This window comes from Salvelinus fontinalis, chromosome 25 (genome assembly GCF_029448725.1).
Source record: "Salvelinus fontinalis isolate EN_2023a chromosome 25, ASM2944872v1, whole genome shotgun sequence".
NCBI classification, from domain to species: Eukaryota; Metazoa; Chordata; class Actinopteri; order Salmoniformes; family Salmonidae; genus Salvelinus; species Salvelinus fontinalis.
In genome coordinates this window covers 16,567,941-16,593,741 of record NC_074689.1, presented here as the reverse complement: position 1 = coordinate 16,593,741, position 25,801 = coordinate 16,567,941, and the positions used below count along the sequence as shown (strand labels likewise).

Genomic DNA, 25,801 nt, shown 5'->3' with positions numbered 1-25,801 from the left:
GCCCAGACAAATCCTTTATTTTGCAGACTTCTTTTTTTGTTCCACTTTTGAGACAAACTGCTTTTCCACTCAGAGCGGTTACAACAGTCTGTAGAAAACTGTGAGACATCGATTCAGGCAGAGGGCTGCTTTCCAAAAGTCGTCTCAGAGACATCCACTGTGGCTAAAGCCTCATAACAGAATATTTAGAGTAATTTTAGGTCTATATGAATAATTTTAATATACAACCAAGGCTCAGTGACGTTCCAATTCGTCGTCATAAAATGTACAAGACTAGCGTGCCCTCCTAATGAAATCAAAAGTCCTGCAAACCAGTTAGTATTAAAGGGCAAATGCCAATCAGAATCACAATGTGGAAAAATACTTCCTGCTTCAGGCATGTCATTTAATTCTGGTTCAATTACATTACCAATTTATATAGAGGAAATTTGATAAAAGATTGGAAGACAGTGCAAATAAAGTTGACAATGGACTATTAAAGCTTGGAGAACCAAGGAATAGGCTTTATTTGGAACATACATTTTTGCTTAAAAAATAATAATAATAATTACATAAGAGGACAGGCTGCGTCTGAAATAGAACCCTATATAGTGCACTACTTTAGACCAGAGCCCTGGCTAAAAGTAGTGCACTATATAGGGAATAGGGTGCCTTTTCAGACACCACACTAGTTTATAATGAGCGACATGGCAATAAATACAGTGGGAATGGAGGGTGGCTATAAGAACATGAGACATGGCACAATAAGACTAGCCCTACTGTATGCATCTGATCTAATGGAATATCCATTAGAAATTACTCTGCGCGATTTTAGGAAAGGAAATGGTGCAGTGATTTGTATTGAAACCTACCAAAAAATTAAAACAGATGAGATGGCCACTGGTTACTCTGAGGCTCACTCAATTGTATTGATATAAAAAAGGTAATAATTGGTCCTTTTAGGTTGGCAGAAAGCAAAGCAGTCGGTGAACTAATTCCTTTAAAGGGATGATATGATCAGTAAAAGAAGTCTAAGGGATAAAAAAAAGTGGAATGGTTGCAAATGCTACAACGTTGGCTAAATGAATCTTTACTTCACAGTGTCCCATACTTCATAATGTAATAGTATAATAATATTATAATATAGCATCTCCAACACTGCATCTCAGCACTACGCTTTAACTACAACGGCATGACCCCTACTGCTCAAATGGAAGGAGAGTTGGGGAGGAGGTGGAGAAGGAACGCGCTCAAGACAATATTTATCTCTTATGCTTCAATAAAAAAAAATGAAAAGATTAGCGAGGATAGCAAAAGACTTGCTCTGTTTGTCATCGATAAAATACACTGGTTTAATACTGCTCCGTCTAGCGGTCGTTGTGGTGTTAAGGTGGCGCCGGATTAACCTGGTCCCAGATCTGTTTGTGCGGTCTTGCCAACTCCTATGGTCTTTGGCAAGACAGCACAAACTAATCTGGGACCAGGCTAGTGCCGGATGGCCCCGGACAGCCCTAATAGTCGATTCCCTGGTCGATGTTGTTGTAGTGGGCCACGTCGCTGTAGTTGTCCTCTTCCTGATAAGCCACTGGGTACTCCTCCCCCTCTCCCTCTTGGAGGAATTCCTCTGCCTGATAGTCACTGTCGCTGATCTCAGAGCAGTTGGTGCCCGTGCCTTGGCTCCCGTTGGTATGTATGACGGGCTCGGTGGGCGAGCCGCAGTACTTGGGGTCGTACACCTGGCGTCCCAGGCCGTACGCACTCATGCCTTTCTGGGAAGCCACCTTGTTGGTGCCCATCTGCAGGGAGATGGTGGAGTTGTCCACTGGATGCACCTGCTTATTGTCGAAGATGTCCCGACGTGTTCCCGGGCAGGACATACCGGCCTGTGGGGGAGGGGAGAGGGAGAGAGGGCCGGGGAGGGGTACACTTTAGGAGCTTTCCAGGAAAACGGTTGTTGACTTGGATTGTCTTCAAGACAAACATACTTATCATGTATCATCAACCATGTGATTATGGCGATGTGCAATGAAAAGCCATGTGAAGTCTCCATCATATTGTACACTAGATCCCATTGCTCTCTGTTACATTCCCTTGCCTCTCTTGAAAGTAGTACTTGCTAGTTAGTTCCTTCCATTACATAGGTTCCATCGAAGTTTCAACAGGGGAAGTGGACCCCTGTAAATGCATCAGTGTTCGTTCTACCCATAGACATTCACAGTGTTTATATACATAATTTGCTATACCTGACTGGCTCCTTTGTTGGTACCCATCTGCAGACTGATGGTGGTCTGGTCATAAGGCTTGTCTGTCTGGGACCTTGGGTCGTAAAGATGTCTTCTGGTCCCATATGCTGTCATACCAGCCTGGCTCGCACACTTGTTGGTCCCCATCTAAAATACACAGGAACATAGCTGAATAGACGTATTACACTTACATTTTAGTCATTTAGCAGACACTCTTATCCAGGGCGACTTCACCTAGTTAGTTTGGGGATTAGAACCAGGTTACTGGCCCAACGCTCTTAACTGCTATGCTACCTGCCGCCCCACATCTATTACAAGCGATTGAAGAATCAGTTAAATAAGCTACATACAAAACATTCATTAAAATCAGGATGATTTTCATTGGCGAAACATTGAAAAGGTATAATAATGAATATTATTATATAGCCACATCCAGTAACAGAGCCCAACAACCTGTGGCTGTTTAAGCATCAGCATGTCTTACCTGCAGTCCGATGACACATTGTCCAGCCTTGATCTTATCGTCATCAAAATGGCGTGTCTGTTTGTCTGCGTATTTCACACCAATGTCACACGATGTGTGCATGCCTTTGGTCTTTGCCTGTGGAAGAAGATAAGAATGTGGAAATATATTGATGCTACAAGTCCCTTGGAGAGAAGGAACCCTATCAGAATCTTGGTAACACTTTACAGTAGGTGTCAAAGTCTTTCTCCCAGTAGACACCAACTGTACCATAACATGTCTTGTATGTTTAAAAAATTAATGAAAGAAGTCTTTCTACCCCCCTGGGTATCACACTCACTATGCTAGCAAGGGAGAGCAATGTGCTCTGGACTTGGGTCATGTTCCCGTTCTCAAACAGGTCGTTGGCCTCGAAGATGTCATTGGGCTTCATGCCGTAGGCCAGGATGGCTTTGATGAAGTTACCAAGGTTCTCCAGCTGGGGTAACATAACACAGGTTACAGATATAAATAGATTGAATAGAGCTGGCACGATTCCCTTCTGACAAGACAATAATATATTTTCTACATGCTACATTTCTATCAGAATGTTCTGTGACATTACATCCTCCTGATGGGCATAGCATTAATACTTTAACGGTATTAATGAGCTGAACATCCACTCTTTTGTCTTTGTGCTTTCTTTTTTAAAAAGTGTTCATATTATTACGGAAGATTGTGTACTCTAAACTCCATACATGGAGGTTTAGGTTAGCCTACCTTGTGCCAGTTCAGTTGTGAGTGGTTAATTTTCTTTACCGAGCCAGGTTGCAGTTTGTTTATCAATCTAAGAAAGAGAGAAGGTCAGTCTATCAAATCAAATCGGATTGATCGCATACACATTTTGCAGATGTTATCGCGGGTGTAGCAAAATGTTTATGCATCTTACACACACATTCAGTTTAAAGTGTTCAAGTTTAATGTAAAAAATATATATATATATATAATTCTTGGGGAGGAAATATGCTGAGGACAATATCTGCAGTATTCAACTGTATTCAACTGAATATAAAACAGAAAAAATGCAAATCACCACATCAATCTGTGGATAGTGACTGGAGTGTGATTGATTACTCATATGTAAAATCCTAGTCAGTCTCCACTCGGCAAACATTAGCTGCAGATCACAGCATAGTGTGGAGGGCGCACACACACACACAGCAATGTCAACCCTCTGTGTTTACTGCAGAGCTGACGGTGACAGACACTTACTCTCCCAGGATGACTCCATCCTTTAGGCCCTTCTGGAAGTTCTCGCCAATGGCCATCGCCGTCACCTCCTCGATCCAGAACCGAAGCTCCTCCTCCTTTTGCATGTCATATTTGCCTGCGATCTGAGAAGGTGAAAGCACACAGTGGCTTAGTAAAAGTTATTATCGGAGAACCTAGAGCAACATCTTCTATATTCGATTCTGCACCACTGATCAAGCTACAGGCTTGCATGGCATGTCTCATAATGTCCTTTGACATTGTAATAAAAACCAAAAAGTTTTACCCATCGAGAAGATTGTAAGAAGTTGTTAGCAAGCTGGGCTTTTACACGTGCCCCAAATGGCACCCTATTCCCTATTTAGTGCACTACTTTTGACTAGAGCCCTGGTGAAAAGTAGTGCACTATAAAAGGAATAGGGTGTCATTTCAGCAGAGTAAGTACTGAGCTGTGGGGTAAATCAACAGGCTGCGACTGGGGGGGCTTAAAGCTCAAATGTTGACCTTCTGTCTGGAATAGCATTAAAGCCTAGACGTTTTATTTTATTTAACGAGGCAAGTCAGTTAACCTCTACGGGATTGGTGTCCCCCCACATGGGATGGTTGAGCTAATATAGGCTAATGTGATTAGCATGAAGTTGTTCGTAACAAGAACATTTCCCAGGACAGACATATCTGATATGGGCTGAAAGCTTAAATTCTTGTTAATCTAACTTCACTGTCCAATTTACAGTAGCTATTACAGTGAAAGTGTACCATTATATTGTTTGCGGAGTGTGTACAGTTATGAACTTGAACATTTATTAATAAACCAAATTAGGCACATTTGGGCAGTCTCGATACAACATTTTGAACAGAAATGCAATGGTTCATTTGATCAGTCTTTGAACACTGCTGCCATCTAGTGGCCAAAATTGAAATTGCTCCTAACCTGGACTAGTACATTGTGACCTTTTGCTTGCATTTCAAAGATGGAACAAAAAAGTCCATGTTTTTTTCTTTGTATTATCTTTTACCAGATCAAATGTGTTATCTCCTGCATTCATTTCACATTTCCACAAACATCAAAGTGTTTCCTTTCAAATGGTATCAAGAATATACAAATCCTTGCTTCAGGTCCTGAGCTACAGGCAGTTAGATTTGGGTATGTCATTTTAGGCGAAAATTGAAAAAAAGGTTCCGATTCTTAAGGAGGTTTTAAGAACAAATTTTTAATTTACAATGACGGCCTAACCCAGACAACGCTGGGCCAATTGTGCGCCGACCTATGGGACTCCCAATCACGGACGGTTGTGAGACAGCCGGGAATTAAACTAGGGTCTGTAGTGACACCGCTAGCACTGAGATGCAGTGCCTTAGACTGCTGCGCCACTCAGGAGCCAAAGTGATTTAACTAAGTGATTCATGTAATATAGATTGTTGTTAGAACCTTATTGGGTCAAAACAAACAGTAAGAACGTAAACCCTTCTAGTGAGTCCCAACGTTACGTCAGAAATGCTTTCAGATTCCCACGTCGGCTTCAAAGCCAGTGTGAGAAAAAAATATACCCAAATTCACGTTGTTCATAAGCGAGCTCATGATGCAACCACGGTTTACTGAGAATTAAAAGATAAGCTATTTTCGAGACTGACAGACACTAGCCCAAATGAAGACACTTAAGGCCATTAGTGTGGTCCGATATAGTTTTTTCTAGAGCACATTAATCCTGGTCTATTGCCAGGAAAAGAAATGACAATAATCTATTTATTGTGGTCTTGTGTTTTAGGGACAGTCCGTTCTCCCAGGGTCAGCTCACTAAAATGCTGGGTAGCTAATGTGCACCAGGACACAGCTCCAGAGAGGAAGTGATGCTATTGGCATCATGGCATGGACAGTAGCCATCGGAGGAAGTGTGTGTGTGTGTGTGTGTGTGTGTGTGTGTGTGTGTGTGTGTGTGTGTGTGTGTGTGTGTGTGTGTGTGTGTGTGTGTGTGTGTGTGAGAGAGAATGTGAAGCCAATTACAATAGCATGCTCCTCTTCTTCTCCCACTGCTTCCTCTCCATTACACACACACAACATGAGAAGTCAAGGGCTTGGAAACCTCCCCCGCTGGCTTTCTGGAGCATTTACCATGCCATGCTCAAGGCTTCAATTGCCAAACGCACACTACAGAACACATGCGGAAGCAAAAACTCATTAAATGTAAACAGAGTCACTGGATCTGCTAAAAATGGAAAGGCCTACACTGAATGTGTTGTAATCTACTGTAAATGACTAAGTACTGTACTGTCAATTACCCACAATTGGATTGTACAATGCCATGGAACTTTTCCAGGTCCTTTCTACAAATGTCAAACTACTGAGTATATTTAACTGTGCTTTGCAGCTACAGTCACCCATTAGTTCATATTCCATTGTAAACAAACACTTTAACATTGGCCTATGTCCTATGAACATGGGCTTTTGACAAGTGCATCTCACAGTTCACACGGAGTCAGTTAAACAAACAAACTCATCTCTTTAATCTAGTCAGAGGAAGAAGACCACAGGAGACAAAGCATCTTGCCTCCATTCCACTCCTCACATTATAGTCCATTCTTTGTTTCACCTTTACTCTACAACTGTAGCTTATTCCCAGTGTGCTGATATTAGCTCTTTAGCACCACATGTTAATGCTGGGATTCAAGAAGGATGCTATATGTAGGCTATGTAGCAATGTAAACCAGGCGTATTGAAAGCTAATAAAGCCATTGGGGTAATGACAGCCTTTTAGTACTACTATGTGAGACTGAAAGCTTGAAGCCCATAAACTTGTAGCCAACTTCTTCCCCCCTATTCAGCAGAGAAAGGCTTGTTTTCATTTAACTACAGTTTATCACCCCCCCCCCCACACACTAAATCCTGTCAGCTGGAATGTGAAGGCCGTCACCAGAAAGACATGCCCTCTCTGAAGCGGTGTACGTGTGTGTGAGAGAGAGAAACGAGGCCCTGTTCTCATATAACACACAAAGGCAAATCTTCAAACGTGCCTCCATCTTGTAAAAGGGCCAAAGTGGTGTTCTAGTTGCAAAACATGACTCAATGAGAGGACTGTGATGGAGTGGAAGGGTTATAGAGGAACTTGTCCATCCCTTCTGAACAGCTTGACAGCACACTGTCATTTACAAAAATTCAGAGGCTTTTTGTGTCACTGACTGACAGCAGCTGAAGCCAAACCATCACCCGAGAACACAGAGCCCTCAGAGAGAAATCACGGAGGATTAGAGAGAGGAGAGCTTTCTCTTTCTTCACTTCTCTCTCCCAGCACAGCAGTACTTCTCTAGGAACATTGCCAACTCCCCCCAGTTCTCTTATGTCTTGGAGTAGTTAAAAGGAAAGCTTCTGAGGAGAAATCTGGAAAGCTACATGGGCTAAACCCCACTGGAATTGAACCCCAGACAAGCCCGTCTTCCACAACCCAACACTGTACTCCAAAGCATTTCCTGATGACGTTGCAGAACCTAGAAAACATCTGGACGGAGAAGAAGGTTTAAAGGGAGAAAATGCCCCAGAATTCCAACACGATCAATTCAATATAGGCTAGATACACCACTGTTGAGGCAATCGCTGTATAAAATCAATAACATGCGTATCATCCAGTCTGGTATTGTTTCTCTTTGAAACAATTTCTAGTAAAAGGGAATTATATAGTCATGAAGTTCCTTAGAATCAAGTTATCAGTCCCATTTATACAATATCTTATAGAATTGAGGGCATCTCTAACAGGGAACTTGACAGATTCTATGACCAGAATGACCCCCACTTGATTAATTATTTGGTCAATCACACACATGACGAAGTATTGAACAAACAGTCCAGCTGGTATTCATTCATATTTAACCACTATCTAGCTAACATTAGCCTTCATCAAAGTTGAACATGTCAAGGTTGGTGAAGCAGCCAGTGTCGATCTTGGGGATGTGAAAGTTAAAAAAGCTAAACAATGGTTTCAGGAAACGAGCTCAGTTTCTGTTCACCCCAAAACAGCATCTCGGGGGTTAACGCAACAAAACAAGGAATTCAGGAATCAGTCTCACTGTGAAAAGAAAATCCAGCCGGAACCATTGCAGGGAGGGAATTGTCTCCTGTCAGCAAATAGCAGGGGAACACTCCAACCCCCACACTTCTCCCTGCAGCGCTCCCCCACATTGATAGTAATGGTACTGTGTTTTACTATTAAAAAGGGGGGGGGGGGGGGGGGTAAGACAACCCCACAATAACAAGTCCTCCACCACATATCTGGGTCATGTTCATTTGGCACCAAAGCATAGAAAACAGACTAAAACATGGAGGGACTACCTGGACTCATTTTTCATGTTCTCTTTCAAAGTGTTTTTCTATGTTGTGCCCTACAGAACATGATTATGGTGTATTAAGACCACCACTAGCCCGACTGCCCTGATCTCCTAATTCCTCTCCCTAGCCAGGGAAGCCTGAGATGGGCCTCATTCAGCCAACCCCTGGCTCCTATCCAGGGCCCCCTGCCTGCTCCAGGGCCACTAGAAAAAACACACATTGAGGTAGAGGAGAGCAGAGGACATGGACAGAACTTGCATTGTTGTGTCTTGTGGTTCCAAGACTGCACGTCTGCAATCTCTTTCCTGCCAAAGATTCAGCAGAGATATACAACCAAATACTCTGTTTGCTGAGGAACCAACAACTCGCCCACCCAAAGACTTCAATGGAGGGCAAAAACAAACAAGGCAGATTCAGACCTACATGAATGGCGAGGCTTTGTAGCCCCACTATCTACGATCAACTATTTTAGCAAGCATGTATTAGTGAGTAATCAGATAAATGTGATGGGATCTCCTATCAGACCCAGCTGGAGAAAATATAATATTTACTACTGAAACCCTTTGGGTGAGAAACAAACTGAACATTAAGTTGTTTTTTACTGTATGGAAATCTTTACTTATGAAACCTTTGGGCTGAAATGAAAACAAACTCAACATGAAATTCTCAGGAGGGCTATAGGCTACTTGGTGGTAACCCAACGTCTTCGACCCTCATTAACACGACTCCCTCTTTCACACAGCAACGGATTCAGCTAAATCTCTACCCTAACAAGAGCAGTCAAACTCTAAGTTCACGACCCTCCAACTGCCGTAGGAAAGATATAACAGATGTGAGTTCATGTGCTCCCAGGCTCCAGAGGGAATTCCTGCTCTATTTTACAAACACTTGAGAAGTCCCAGCCCAAAAAAAAACCCAGTTAGTCAGTCAAACATTTGGTCAACACTTCAACCTGAGTGGCGGTGACCCCTTGGAAAGCACTGCTGGCTTGTTTGATTACAAATAACTAATGTGGTGGTTTGACTTTATAAACAATATGGGCTGAGGAAAGTAACTTTGGAACACACTGACTGTTCCAAACATTCAGCTTTTTCTTACATAATTCAAGCAGGAAAGGACAACAAGTATCATTAATTTAAAGTGCGTGTGTGTGTGGTTGAATGACAGTTGCTGGTCATCTTTCGACGTTAGCAAGCATTTACATTGGAAACGAAGCTGCTTTCCATTTCCCCCTTTCAGAATGCACTGGATATTTATCACAATTAGCCCTCAATTAAAGCATGTGTGTTGGCAGCCACCCTGGAAAATATTAGAAAGCACACACGCATTAGAAGAACGAGAGCTAACATCATTTTTATATTTTCCCGGCTGTACTAGTATTGCTCATCTGATCCTGTCAAGGTTCAAGAGATTACCTCCTCTAAAATATTTTCATACCACCACAATGTGAATGAAAGTACAAACGTAAACAGGGGCAGTAGGTAAAGTTAGGAGACATGACGCAGTAGCCTAAAACTGTAGCCTGTCTTGAACCACTTTGTGGATCAGATGGACCACAACACAAGAGACAGCAGAAACTGTGCTAACTAAGGAATGAGGTGGTCTGGTCTCATTAAGGCACGAGAAACAGATGGTTTGAGCCACAGGATTTTAACTCTGCTTGGAACCACAGCTTAATGAATTTATACTCGTAATATCCCATCTTCAGGCAGAGAGAGACCTCTCAAAGTGACAAATCATAGGAGAGAGAGAGAGCACCATAGCTCAGTGAATTAGAGATCTTTCAGACTGGGTTGTTTGTTGCCGGTTTCCAGGTTCCAGTTTCTCACGTTCAGGATGTGTAGCAATGTGAGGCTAGGGGATGTTGGTAATAGAGAGGGATCATTGAGGAATTCTAAGCATCTCTGACATGCGACTTCCAAAGAAGCCCGTACAATACGAGTGATTGCATGTATAGTTTCCTCCAGTTTAGTTTTTGCAGTGTGTATTTAATCACGGCTTGATAAATTCACAATCTGCTGGAGTGTTTGACAAATTCCTGACTTAGTATGCCAAAAGTTGACATAGAAATCTGTCACTTGAAAGCCAACCAGTGCAAGGCAATGTATGAATGGACTGTGTAGGCTACTCTAACACTGGGTATGTTTGTTGATGATCTCATCGTTCTGCAACACACTTAAATACCGTAACCTAGATTCCACTGTGTTGTTCACAAGTTTTTGTGCTCCCGGTCAATTTCTCCTCAAGGTTTGTTGAAACATATCCATTATCATCCCTCTCTAACTGGATGTTCACATCATTGGCCAACAGTAGGCTATGACAGCCTGCTTATCTTTTATCAGGAGAGAGAGAAACCTTGGCTGCCTTCTGGCACCACTGCTATCAATTCAAACCGAGACAGGGCAGATAGAAACTGTACACGAGACACAGTTTCACATAAACATTACACATGGGCCTGAGTAGGCTATGCTCCTTCGGCCTTGACTGTCCTGTTTCCGATGGATAGGCTGATCGACGATGTCATGATTCAGTCATTTCCTACAGAGGGACAACTTCGTTAGCCTAGGCCAATGTGTTATGAACCAGTGGGACATCAAATCAAATTGTATTGGTCACATACACATGATTAGCAGATGTTAATGCGAGTGTAGCGAAATGCTTGTGCTTCTAGTTCTGACAGTGCAGTAATATTTAACAAGTAATCTAACAAATTCACAACGACTACCTCATACACACAAATGTAAAGGGATGAATAAGAATATTTACATATAAATATATGGATGAGATGGCCGTGCGGCATAGGCAAGATGCAGTAGATGGTCTAGAATACAGTATATACATATGAGATGAATAATGTAGGATATGTAGACATTAAAGTGGCGTTATTTAAAGTGACTAAAGTAAGGTATTAAAGTGGCCAGAGATTTGAGTCTGTATGTTGGCAGCAGCCACTCTGTTAGTGATGGCTGATTAACGGCCTGATGGCCTTGAGATAGAAGCTGTTTTTCAGTCTCTCCGTCCCAGCTTTGATGCAGCTGTACTGACCTCACCTTCAGGATGATAGCGGGGTGAACAGGCAGTGGCTCGGGTGGATGTCGTCCTTGATTATCTTTTTGGCCTTCCTGTGACACCGGGTGCTGTAGGTGTCCTGGAGGGCATGTAGTTTACCCCCGGTGATGTGTTGTGCAGACCGCACCACCCTCAGGAGAAACTTGCGGTTGAGGGCGGAGCAGTTGCCAAATTTCTTCAGCCTCCTCAGGTTGAAGAGACGCTGTTGCGCCCTCTTCACCGTGCTGTCTGTGTGGATGGACCATTTCAGTTTGTCCGTGATGTGTACGCCGAGGAACATAAAACTTTCCACCTTCTCCACTACTGTCCCGTCGATGTGGATATGCTCCCTCTGCTGTTTCCTGATGTCCACGATAATCTCCTTTGTTTTGTTGAGTGTGAGGTTATTTTCCTGACACCATACTCCGAGGGCCTTCACCTCCTCCCTGTAGGCTGTCTCGTCGTTGTTGGTAATCAAGCCTACCACTGTAGTGTCGTCTGCAAACTTGATGATTGAGTTGGAGGCGTGCATGGCCACGCAGTCATGGGTGAACAGGGAGTACAGGAGAGGGCTGAGAACGCACCCTTGTTGGGCCCCAGTGTTGAGGATCAGCGGGGTAGAGATGTTGTTTCCAGTCCAGGACCCAGTTGCACAGGTCGGGTCGAGACCCAGGGTCTCGAGCTTAATGACAAGTTTGGAGGGTACTATGGTGTTAAATGCTGAGCTGTAGTCAATGAACAGCATTCTTACATAGGTATTCCTCTTGTCCAGATGGGATAGGGCAGTGTGCAGTGTGATGGCGATTGCGTCGTCTGTGGACCTATTGGGGCGGTAAGCAAATTGGAGTGGGTCTAAGGTATCAGGTAGGGTGGAGGTGATATGATCCTTGACTAGTCTCTCAAAGCACTTCATGATGACAGAAGTGAGTGCTACAGGGCAATTGTCATTTAGTTCAGTTAGCTTTCTTGGGAACAGGAACAATGTGGGCACAGCAAAATGGGATAGGGATTGATTGAATATGTCCATAAGCTGGTCTGCGCATGCTCTGAAGACGCGGCTAGGGATGCCGTCTGGGCCGGCAGCCTTGTGAGGGTAAACACGTTTAAATGTTTTACTCACGTTGGCCACAGTGTAGGAGAGCCCACAGGCTTTGGTAGCGGGCCATGTCAGTGGCACAGCATTGTCCTCAAAGCGAGCAAAGTTGTTGTTTAATTTGTCTGGGAGCAAGACGTTGATGTCCGCAACAGGCCTGGTTTTCTTTTTGTAATCCGTGATTGACTGTAGACCCTGCCACATATGTCTCGCGTTTGAGCCATTGAATTGTGACTCTACTCTATACTGGAACTTTGCTTGTTAGATTGCCTTGCGGAGGGAATAGCTACACTGTTTGTTTTCGGTCATGTTTTCAGTCGCCTTGCCATAATTAAAAGCCGTGGTTCGTGCTTTCAGTTTTTCGCGAATGCTGCCATCAATCCACAGTTTCTGGTTAGGGAAGGTTTTAATAGTCAGTGGGTACAACATCACCGATGCACTTGCTAATATACGCTGACTCGGTGAGCGTGTTTATGTCAATATTGTTGCCTGAGGCTACCCGGAACATAACCCAGTCCACGTGATCAAAGCAATCTTGAAGCTTGGAATCTGATGGGTCAGACCAGTGTTGGATAGACCTGAGCACAGGCGTTTCCTGTTTTAGTTTCCGTCTATAGGCTGGGAGGAACAAAATGGAGTCATGGTCAGATTTGCCGAAGGGAGGGCGGGCTTTGTATGCATCGTGGAAGTTAGAGTAGCAATGGTCCAGAATGCTACCAGCTCGTGTCGCTCATTCGATATGCTGATCAAATTTAGGAAGCCTTGTTCTCAGATTAGCTTTGTTAAAATCCCCAGCTACAATAAATGCAGCCTCAGGATATATGGTTTCCAGTTTACATAGAGTCCAGTGAAGTTCTTTCACGGCCTGTTGAGGTATCTGCTTGGGAGGGATATACACGGCTGTGAATATAGTCGAAGAGAATTCTCTTAGTAGATAATGCGGTCAGGATTGATTGTAAGGAATTCTAGGTCAGGTGAACTAAAAGACTTGAGTTCCTGTATGTTGTTATGATTACACCATGAGTCGTTAATCATAAGGCATATACCCCCGCCCTTCTTACCAGAGAGATCTTTGTTTCGGTCAGAGTGATGCGTGAAGAAACTGGGTGGCTGTACCGACTCTGACAACATATCCCAAGTGAGCCATGTTTCCATGAAACAGAGAAAGTTACAATCTCTGATGTCTCTCTGGAAGGCAACTTGTGCCCTAATTTCGTCCACCTTGTTGTCTAATGCAGTGTCACCAACCGGGCGATCATGATCAACTGGTCGATCTTCAAGGCATTCCTAGTCGAACAAACATTTCTGTAGAAAAGCCAACGATAAAGACTTGCGCTCCGTTTTGTTTTGAGCTGTTGGAGGTAGGTGCACTTGATTCAGAAGCCCTGTGCACCGGGTAGTCAGTGCTCCCATTTTGAACCATTTAAAATGTCTGAAAAGACAAACTCCACCACCCAGGCAGACCGGGAGATCTGTGGCTAAATCAAGTGTGCCATTGCTGTGGCTAAATCATGTGTGCCTTCTGCGCTGGCCAATCGGATAGCTGATATTACTGTGCCTACAGTTTCCACAACCCCAGCCAAAACAAAACTTAATACTAGCCCGTCTCCCGAGTGGGGCAGTGGTCTAAGGCGCTGCATCACAGTTTTAAGGCATCACCATGGCCTGGGGTTCGATCCCAGGCTGTGTCACAAATGGCCGTGACCGGGCGGCCAACAATTGGCAAACGTTTGTCCGGGTTAGTGGAGGGTTTGGCCGGGGGGGACTTTACTTGGCTCATCGCATTCTAGCAACTCTGTGGCGGGTCGAGCGCCTGCATGCTGACCACGGTCGTCAGTTGAACAGTGTTTCCTCTGACACATAGGTGAGGCTGGCTTCCGGGTTAAGTGAGTGGTTGTTAAGAAGCGAGGCTAGACGGGTCATGTTTCGGAGGATGCATGACACGACCTTCGCCTCTCCCGAGCATGTTGGGGAGTTGCAACGATGAGACAAGATCGTACTTGGATAACATGAAAAGGGGGGTAAAATTACACCATTTTTCTTTTTAAAATATCAAATAATTTGATACTAACCTACGTAAGAGTCATAACTTGTAATACCTTGAGCAAAGAGAGACTGTCAAAGAACACAGCAGAGATTCTGTTTTTATGAGTGAGTTCATGTCTAAGTGATTTGAGGAAGTATCTTGCTGTTTGGGGCAAGTTTCTCAAAAATGTTTCACAAAAAAAGGTGTCTTTTACATCAAAAATAGAGATTTGGTGGTTACATTTCTCTCATTTATATGGGCTAACATTTGGCTGAAACACAATTTCAGGATTGTGGCTTTAAACCAGGGCCCGACCCGGTAATTCACCTCTCATTGCATTTGTTGTTTAAGTTACACTAAATAACATCTCTGACTGACAGAGACAGCTGTGCAGTTACAGTGTAGCCCCCATTGCCACATTTAAATGTGGGGGCATAGCCTACCCATTGCCAATATGCTGCAGACTCTAATGATGTCAGTCTTATCAGTGAGCTGGCTCATTTGGCTCAGGTCAGTTAAAACAGCAGTTTATTTGGCTCCTAAAATGGCTATTCGTTCAGTAATAACCAATCTCTAATGTAAAACCTACAGTTGCCTAGCACTATTTCAGATCTTGACATGGGAGTTCAAATATCCTACAGCTTTACCTGACGAAATTATTAGGCGGCCTGAAGAAAAAAAACGAGAAAAAAACAACGCACTGCATAAATGTGTGGACCAGAAAAAGTCTTTCACCTTACTATTGTTCCTGCAGTGAGGAATTATAATATTCAGAGAATGTTTTTATAACTTTTCTGCAGTTAATCGTTGTCTGGAGATGTAAAAAAAAGGCTCTATCACAGACGCGATTCGGTTCCTGACGTTAACTGTTGAAAAAAAAAAAATATTATAACGTTCGAACGAACCATTACTAGCGAACTCCTCCCTGTCCCACTGCTACAAACAATGCATTGGGCTTAGTTGGCTTGCACTCATGCTACTTCCAGTGATTGTTTTTACTTAAGTGTTTTCAAAAATAGTTGGTAAACTTTGAATTAATGTGTGAAACTTGTTTTTTTTTCGTCTAAATTTCTGTAAGGGACAGTCCCATATGAAAATGGCCCTTGTAGCCTATTAATCATAACCAAAGATGATCTGCCATAACAGTGCATCAAACTATTAAACCAAGGACGACTCACATGTCCAACTCTGTAGCCCAGCAGCAATTGGTTGGTTCAGTTGGTTTATCCAAAACGGCAATAATTTACAAACCAAAATGTGGTTATAAAATAAACAAATGATTTACTTTTTAGTTCTTTACTCACTTTGCTTTTCACCTCTGCTGATAACCCGTAGGCTGGTCCCTTATTGAATGAAGTCATATTTGTTTTAGATTTACAACCAAAGTCAATATCCACAGCTACAAAGTAGCAAAAACGATTCCTTTCGGGTTACTTTGTATCACACAATGAACAGCGTAGTTCGGTGTCCCGTTCAGTCAGTCCAAAGGAGGAGTTTAAATCCGTGCAAACGTGTGGACTGTGAGTATCGCAGAGGCTGGTCGGACTAAAACTTCTCGCTTCAATACCTCATTTTTGTTTGGAAAAATTTTCGCAAGACCATTGACGGAGCCTTCCGAGCCAATCAGAGGAGCCGATTCTACATACCTCTCCCCATTGTTGGAGGCTGCTACTGTAGCGCATTTCTACGGAAGATAATGATGTTAGTGATTTTACCAGGCACAAGCTATCCTCTGTTATCTGTTTTTACTGTCCATTTCGTTTGACATTTGATGTCTAATGATGTTGTTGGGGCTACAAACTTCACTGATTTACACTGAAAAGGGAAGGCAATTAAGCACAGCATAGGCTATAATACATCTTTAGGTAAGTAATAGGTTTCATTTAATTGTTTGATGATTTGTAGGCTACTAAAGGAAACAAAACACTGATTTATTTACTTACATTCCCTATAATAAGCATATATTGATAAAACTGATCTTGGTGCCTCTTATTGATTGGATCACTGCAGCCTTACATGCTTGTAAAATATCAAATTCATTCAATCTTGGCTGGCTGCCATGCATTTTATTGGTGCAATAATTTGCCCCATGAATAATAGCCAGATTGCTACACACTGAAAGTGTTGAGTCCGCAAATTGTCCTCCATGCAAGCAACACACACACACACACACACACACACACACACACACACACACACACACACACACACACACACACACACACACACACACACACACACACACACACACACACACACACACACACACACACACACACACACACACACACACACACACACACACACACACTCACACACACACACTCACACACACATCTATCTTCCTATGTCACTCAACCTTTGTGGTGTGTATAAAGGGACCCTGTTTGAAAGAATGCCATTTGTCAGAGGTTCTCAGGTAATCCTCTAGAACAGAATTGGTTTCACAAGGTTCAACACTCAACCTGTTCAACTGGTAAAGTAGCTGGGCAGATATATATCCTTCTGCTTCCCTCCTGGTACAGTCACTTTTAAAGGCAGAGTGCAGTCAAAAACATGATTTCCTGGGTTTTATATATTTCCACACTATGAGGCTAGAATAATACCTTGAAATTGTGAAAATGATGATAATGCCCTTTTAGTGTAAAAGCTGTTTGAAATTACGGCCTGAAATTACGGTGACATCACTATGCGGTAAATTAGTTAATAGGCCAATAGAAAATAGAGTCTCCAAACCTCTCTGCCAATAACAGCAAATGTTCACCCTCTGATAGGTTCTAAATTCTAGCGACCTATGAAACCAGAGGTTGACCCCTCTCTGAGGATAGGGGTCACCATAAAACAGAATTTAGACAGCATTTAATGCCCTAAGTGACATTCATCAGGCTAAGGCCAATGGCTGTAAATCAGCTATAGGCACTTTAGAGTGATAGAGACGTATAGTCCATGGTTCAATCTGGCCTTGCAAGTTGTTTTATGTTTTGACCAGGGCCCAGGCACTTGGAGGCAGATGGAGAGAGAACAGAAAGAAGGATGAGCATATACTGAATGTACAAAACATTAAGAACACCTTCATAATATTGAGTTGAGTCCTTTTGGTGATGGTCCATACACATGGAAAACTGTTGCAGTTCTTGACACAAACCGTTGCACCTGGCACCTTCTACCCTACCCCATTCAATGACACTTAAATATTTTGTCTTGCCCATTCACCCTCTGAAAGACACACATACATAATTCATGTCTCAATTGTATCAATGTTTAAAACTCCTTCTTTAACCTGTCATCTTCCCCCTCATCTACACTGATTTAAGTGGATTTATCAAGTGACATCAATAAGGGATCATAGCTTTCACCTGGATTCACCTGGTCAGTCTAGAGCAGGTGTTCTTAATGTTTTGTACACTCAGCATATAATGAGTGTCTTGTCTTTGGAATGGGACAGATTGCTACGAACCTCACAGAGGAACGTGTCTTTGTCTGTCTATTGTTTGTCTATTGAACATTTAAATATAGAAGTCATTCGCCTTCTCTTTGGGTTAAGCATTTTCTACACCTTGAGCGAATTCACAATTCCTGACACCTCCCCACTCCCAGACAGTCCTAGCAAAATTATTGCTTGAAAAAATGCTCTTTGCTAAGAAGCTATTTTTGTTTAATTTTGCCCATTTGAACTGGAAACCATTACATTAAGGTACTTAATTGTTACCCAGGATTAATATTGAGATAAAAACAGCTGCATTGGACCTTTGTTGTATTTTGATGACCTTTAGCATGTCATGGTCAAGCTTCTAAAATGGTCAGCAATACAGTACCTTTCCACGTTGTAAGAGGCCAGCATTTGTTACTGACCCACTTGTGTCATCCTCATAGAGGTCAACTTAAAAGAGCTCTGATGTGTGTGTGTGTGTGTGTGTGTGTGTGTGTGTGTGTGTGTGTGTGTGTGTGTGTGTGTGTGTGTGTGTGTGTGTGTGTGTGTGTGTGTGTGTGTGTGTGTGTGTGTGTGTGTGTGTGTGTGTGTGTGTGTGTGTGTGTGTGTGTGTGTGTGTGTGTGTGTGTGGCTGTTACCAGGACGAGTGTGTGTGTGTGTGTGTGTGTGTGTGTGTGTGTGTGTGTGTGTGTGTGTGTGTGTGTGTGTGTGTGTGTGTGTGTGTGTGTGTGTGTGTGTGTGTGTGTGTGTGTGTAGGGGCTCCTATTCCCATTGGTGTCTTGATGTGGGTTATGATGTGGTCTGTGAGTTAATTAAATGGCAGATGCTGCATGCTGCAAGCCTTTAGGTTCGTGTATAATTCATGGTTAGAGATGTATGGACTCGGGCCCAGTGCGTTCTCAGCAGGAACAAGATGTCACCCATCCATGACCATATTAGGTTGAATGAGTTTGTGCTCGTATCTGAACGTAAGGATGGACTTAACATACAGAGTTCTGAAAATGTGTGAACTTGCTTAGTCTCAATGTACATTATCCAATTTGAAAGACCATGTGTTGCTGTCAGGACATAAATAAGTACAATTTGGGGTTTGAGACCCTATCAATTGTCTTTTATTTAACCATGAAAAAAGTATAGGAAAGCCCTGTGCCAAGTCTCTACTGTTATCGACCGAGACAGATTTAGCAATGTGTATATTTCTCACACTGACATTCTGAGATAAGACTTATAAATAGGGGAAACGTCAGCAACAGAATACAGACTTTTCCCTTTCTCTGGGCCAGTAAAACTCAACGTCTCCATTATAGTCTATGCCCATTTTAGTTGAACTGTCACGCCTGCTCCCGCTCTTCCCCCCTGGTGCTCGAGGGCGCCAGGCTCCCAAACATCATTACGCACACCTGCCTTCCCCCGTCACGCGCATCAGCGATTATTGGACTCACCTGGACTCAATCACCTCTGTCATTTCCTCCCCTATATCTGTCTGTGCCCCCACTCTGTTCCCTGCTTCAGCATTGTTTGTCATATGTCCTTTTATTCCCGTGTGCTGACACTGTTCCTGTCTTGTTTCATGTCTGTTCCTGATTTAATGTTTCACTCCCCATACCTGCTTCTCTACTCCAGCGTCGGTCCTTACAGAATGCTGAAGCCACCAAACGAAGCATCGGGGAGTGGCTTTCCGGTTGGTGGTGACGTCGGGTTCGGGGACCGCCACCGATGGAACCGGGGGTGCCTAAGCCAGCTTGTCCGGCTGTCACACCCTATCTGGCTCGAGAGGTTTCTTGCCCCAGTTGGCTCGGAAGGCGCAATTCCACGTCAGGCCTCAGCCGGCTCGTCAGGCTGCTCCGCCTCCGCCGGATCATCAGGCTCCCACGCATTAGCGGGATCGACAGGCCTTCATGCCTCAGCCGGATTGTCAGGCTCCTATGCCTCAGCCGGCTCGCAAGGCTCTCACGCCTCTGCCGGTTTCTCAGGATTTAACGCCCAGCCGGATAGTCCAGCGCCCCTGCCGGCCCGTCAGGCTCACCCAGGTGGGACGCCGGGTCATGCCCCTAGACGGGAGGGTACTGTCACGCCTGCTCCCGCTCTTTCCCCCCTTGCGCTCGAGGGTGCCAGGCTCCCCAGCACTCCTGCCACCATCATAACGCACACCTGCCTTCCCCCGTCACGCAGATCAGCGATTATTGAACTCACCTGGACTCTGTCATTACCTCCCCTATATCTGTCTGTACCCCCGCTCTGTTCCCCGCTTCAGCATTGTTTGTCATATGTCCTTGTATACCCGTGTGCCGACGCTGTTCCTGTCGTGTTTCATGTCTGTTCCTGATTAAATGTTTGACTCCCTATACCTGCTTCTCTACTACAGCGTCGGTCCTTAAATGAACCACAACAACCAGGAACAGACAACACAATGGAATTGCACAACTATTCATCTCAGACCCCAATTACATTATATACTGAACAAAAATATAAACGCAACATGTAAAGTGTTGGTCCCATGTTTCATGAGCTGAAATAAAAGATCCCAGAAATGTTCCATATGCACAAAAAGCTTAAATCTCTCATATTTTGTGCACAAATTTGTTTACATCCCTGTTAGTAAGCATTTCTCCTTTTCCAAGATAATCCAGGTGTGGCATATCAAGAAGCTGATTAAACAGCGTGATCATTACACAGGGGCACCTTGTGCTGGGTACAATAAAAGGCCACTCTAAGGTGTGCAGTTTTGTCACACAACACAATTCCACAGATGTCTCAAGTTTTGAGGGAGTGTGCATTTGGCATGCTGACTGCAGGAATGTCCACCAGAGCTGTTGCCAGAGAATGTAATGTTTCTCTACCATAAACTACCTCCAACGTTGTTTTAGAGAATTTGGTAGTACGTCCAACTGGCCTCACAACGGCAGACCACGTATAACCACGCCAGCCCAGGACCTCCACATCCGGCTTCTTCACCTACGGGATCATCTGAGACCAACAACCCAGACAACTGATGACACAGGAGTATTTCTGTCTGTAATAAAGCCTGTTTGATAGGCCGGTGCCTGGCTCCCCAGTGTGCCCCTACCCAGTCATGTGAAATCCATAGATTAGGGCCTTATAAATGTTTTTCAATTGACTGATTTCCTTATATTAACTGTAACTCTAAAATTGTAGAAATTGTTGCATGTCGCATTTAGATTTTTGTTCAGTATAATTCAAATGATCCGAAGACAACAGCAATCTTTGCTTTGAAGCGTTTGTTGTCTTTAAAAAACGGCCCCTATAATTAAATATTAATGACTATCATTCAAGGAAGTGTTTGGTTGTCCGTTTCAGTCACACTTGATGCACTTGACACAAATATGCTTTTAATTTGCTCTTCCTGCCGTGCAGGATGGAAAGGTGTTATTAGTGAGAGAGATGTACAAGTAAAACATAATGTCAAAGAGTATGGCTGAAATAAAACCTATCCTTCCACAACTCTGAAGACAGAGCTTGTCCTTTTCATTCCGGCAAGAGTATTAATTAAATGTGCATAAAACTTTTCAAAAATGTCCCTCATAATTCCTGATGTTGTTCATTGATAGTACTACGTGGCATGGTTATAGGACCCTTGTTCAGAAATACTAATATGCTGTCTTGCATCTGTCATTATACTGGGTTCCTCTCTCACAATGACAACTGCTTTAGCACTACACAGCAATACAAACAGCTGGTTCCACTGTTCTGTCTTTGACATAATGTTTTGGTGTGTTCTCTCTGTTCCTCTTTATCGGTTTTAATTCAAAAACCAGAAAGCTGAGGTTGTGTAATAGCTTGATTAATTCAATGGTAGTTAGCCTACACCAACACCTCACTCAAGTCAGCTATAGCTACATATATTTTGTATTTCTTCACACTGTTCTCTGTACCATAAATGAAAGTGACATTACATAACACATTCCATGTCACGTTCCTGACCTGTTTTCTCTTGTTTTTGTATGTGTTTAGTTGGTCAGGGCGTGAGTTGGGGTGGGCATTCTATGTATTGTGTTTCTATGTTGGGTTTATTGTGTTGCCTGATATGGTTCTCAATTAGAGGCAGGTGTTTGACGTTTCCTCTGATTGAGAACCATATTAAGGTAGGCTGTTCTCACTGTTTGTTTGTGGGTGATTGTCTTCCGTGTCTGTGTATGTTGCACCACACGGGACTGTTTCGTTTTGTCGTTCGTGTATGTAGTCTGTTCCTGTTCGTGCGTTCTTCGTCATTTGTAAGTTCTCAAGTCCAGGTCTGTCTACATCGTTTATTTGTTTTGTAGTTTGTTGAAGTGTTTTCGTGTTTCGTCGTTAAATTAATAAATATTCATTATGTATTCACAACCCGCTGCGCCTTGGTCCGCTCATTCACCACAAGACGACCGTTACATTCCACTTATCCGAAGCATCTTTACATAGTAACTATGAATAGGGCTCTATGTTCCAAAGTCTTTCCATTGGAGTTGTAGAAAAATGTCCATCACAGTATATCAATCAAGCAAACTATTAAGCATTTTTTTCCTGAGCAAAGTGTTCCCATTTGTAACATAATGAAAAAGTTGTATGAAGTCTGAGAGGGTAGAGGATCTTCCCACAGAGGGACAGGCTCTCAACTCTGCAGATGCTTTCGACGTAGACAATCAGGACCATCTTCAATCCCAGGATAACTCCTGCATCGCACAGGGGGACGCAGGTCCCTGAGCTGTTACACAGCACCTGAAACAACAAAGAGAGAGAGACAGAGAGAGAGAGAAAGAGAGACAGATGTGAAAAAGAATGGTAAACGCAGCAATCCGGCTGGTTCCATCAGGCTAGGTTATCAAGGTGAGAGTGAGTAAGTTAAACAGAGGGATGAGCACAGGTTCAAACACCATGACACTCCAAGCCACTCACAAGCCCGCAAAAATCACCAAGTTGCACCTCCACTCCTTCTCAACTCACTCTTGAGAAACAGAATGTGCTGTACTCTGCTGGCTCTGGATATACAGTCAGGAAGGAGGGATGGAGGGAGACGGAGATTTCGAGAAAGAGTAGGGAGATGGAGTAAAACTGAGAAGAGCGAGAAAGAGGGTACATAGATCTGGGCCTATAGAGAGCACCTTCATGCCTAAAGGAGTCTGAGAAGAAGAAAAATAAATAATAAATAATAGGAGAGAGAGAGAGAGAGACAGAGAGAGAAAGAGAGGATATAGAACTATGGCGACTCCATGCCTTGTGGGCTAGAGGAGCGTGAAGGAGTACGGTCTGGGGAGTAGGGGTAGGAGGAAAAGAAGAGAGTGAAAGAGGGGGTAGGGCTAGGAGAGAGTGAGCGAGTAGTGTTTGGGGAGTAGGGGAATTACAGGAAAGCAGACAGACAGACGGCTGTGGAGACACAGGGCCGCAGGGTCTGGAATATACATCATACAGCTCTCTCTCTCATAACGTTGGCTCTCTCAGCACAGACTTAGTCTGGGCACACACAAACCAACACTGTAATATCCTCTCCTCTCCACACACACCGTCATGGAAATCAAGTCATACTGGCACTTCAATCATACTGTCATTAACAGGGTTGGGGGGGGCTGATTATACTTGAATTATTACTACTGAAACAATCAGATAACTACTGTTATTTACCAAAAATGTCATAATTCACACAGTAACAGTACTAGAAGTACAATATCTCATATTAATACAGGTGTGATTGATAACCATGCCTGACATCAGCATATTTAATATGTCCTCACAGCTCCAGTTCCTAGCATTAAGTTCAGTGTCAGCCAGCAGTAAAGAGCTGAATAGCTGACTCTACACTCTAACTCAAAAGGTTGTATAGCTCAGAGCCATGAGATCTGAGAGTGTTTGCTCATAGCTAGGCCCTAATTGGGAAAAACACTGTCTCCATCTGTCATCACACAGGTGCAAATTTGAGTGGAAGTAGAGTGAGCCTTCAACACAAAATAAATCAAAGGCTAGAGGACTCAGTGATAAATGCTCTCTTTTCCCCCTCCCTTCACCCTTCTGTACTGTACCTAATATACTGGATTCACTGGTGGTGAATTGATTGAGAAATTGACCAATATTTGCTGGTGGTTGCAATGAAATTCTGTGTTTAACTACTACTCCTGTACACTTGGATTATTGCTGCTTTGTAAGGGAAACCCTCAATGTAGGTCAGCGTTCCATTTGGAAGAAACGTATTCAGTGAAATATTCAGTCAAAAACTTCCACCCCTGACCACTATACTGTTCTGTTCATACATCATGTATTCCTGAAAGAAATGCAGTGGCCTTTGCTGGGAAAGCTTCTTAGATTGGGCTTTGTTTGGGCATTTCTAGCATTGGAATCACAGTACACCTCACGTAAGAAGAGTGTTGGCTCTCTAAAGCCTTTCTTTTGTAGCGCTGCATTCATAAACCTGACTGGAACATTCCTAGCATGCTTTCCCTGGCACATAGGCCGACTGACTATCCCTTCTTCTGTTGTGCTGTGTTCTGGGAACAGGAATGATCCAGGCCCGCTACACAACCTTGCTGAGGCCTAGAATGAGCAGAACCCGCACATGATGTCCATAACGATCAGCTGTATGACGTCAGACCACATCCGCGCTAGGCACATCTGTTCATTTGTTCAAGGCCCATAATTTGTTCAGTCGACCGACAGACAGAGAGGTACTAATTGCACTTCACATCTGAGTGAGGTGTTCATGATGCATCACAGGTTGAGGAAGAGTGTTCTAGAACGGGAGAGAAGTCGCATACCTGATAACATCATCACAACAAACACTGCACCAGGCATAGGCCTATAGTCAACAACACATTGAGCAACAGAAGGTGAGGCCTCTGTCCGTCTGTCTATCGTCAGTTGTAGTCACTTTCTGATTCACTGTCTGGGGTAGATGGGGTGAGTCACCAGACAGCAGACTAGACTGTCTACAGGTGTTAAAAAGTGTTATAAGAACTACCAATTACTGTTTGACATAAGAAACCAGATCTGGACGTTACGCCCGCTATACTGACTGTACTAAGCTGTCTGTAAGCAGTAGCTGAGTCTAGCTGGTGACAACTCAAACCAGAGTGAACATACAAGTAACTGCCAAAATAAAGGAAACACATGAGTAAATTAAGGAGACAAAGTATATTGAAAGCAGCTGCTTCCAAACAGGTGTGGTACCTAAGTTAATTATGTAATCAAAACATTAAAATCAAATCACATAAAATTGTATTAGTCACATGCGCCGAATACAACAGGTGTATAATGAAATGCTGACTTACGAGCCCCTAACCAACAATGTAGTTTAAAAAAATACGGATAAGAATAAGAAATTAACACTAACAAGTAATTAAAGAGCAGCAGTAAAATAACAATAGCGAGACTATATACAGGGGGGTACCAGTACAGAGTCAATGTCTGGGGGCACCGGTTAGTTGGGCGGCAGGTAGCCTAGTGGTTAGAGCGTTGGACTAGTAACCGAAAGGTTGCAAGATTGAATCCCCGAGCTGAAGAGTAAAAAATCTGTCTTTCTGCCCCTGAAAAAGGCAGTTAACCCACTGTTCTGAGGCCGTCATTGAAAATAAGAATTTTTTCTTAACTGACTTGTCTAGTAAAACACAATAAAAGTTGAGGTAATATGTACATGTAGGTAGAGTTATTAAAGTTACTACGCATAGATGTTAACAACTGAGAGTAGCAATGCAAATAGTCTTGGTAGTCATTTGATTATATGTTCAGGAGTCTTATGGCTTGGGGGTAGAAGCTGTTTAGAAGCCTCTTGAACAGGGCGTACAGGAGGGGACTGAGCACGCACCTCTGAGGGGCCCCTGTGTTGAGGATCAGCATGACGGATGTGTTGTTACCTACCCTTACCACCTGGGGGTGGCCCGCCAGGAAGTCCAGGATCCAGTTGCAGAGGGAGATGTTTAGTCCCAGGGTCCTTAGCTTGTTGATAAGCTTTGAGGGCACTATGGTGTTGAATGCTGA

The 25,801-nt window shown here is 43.4% G+C and overlaps 1 protein-coding gene across 1 annotated transcript; it reads right to left on the bottom strand.

Annotated features, from left to right (window-relative positions):
- Nucleotides 1–475: 475 nt before the first annotated feature.
- LOC129822904 (calponin-3-like) lies at nucleotides 476–15,981 on the bottom strand. Its single transcript, XM_055881421.1, has 7 exons — nucleotides 15,720–15,981; nucleotides 3,937–4,058; nucleotides 3,445–3,511; nucleotides 3,026–3,163; nucleotides 2,707–2,823; nucleotides 2,223–2,369; nucleotides 476–1,862 (listed from the first exon to the last, which is right to left on the bottom strand). The coding sequence occupies exons 1-7, from the start codon at nucleotides 15,774–15,776 to the stop codon at nucleotides 1,491–1,493; spliced, it is 1,020 nt and encodes a 339-aa protein (XP_055737396.1). The 5' UTR covers nucleotides 15,777–15,981; the 3' UTR covers nucleotides 476–1,490.
- Between the last annotated feature and the right edge of the window lie 9,820 nt (nucleotides 15,982–25,801).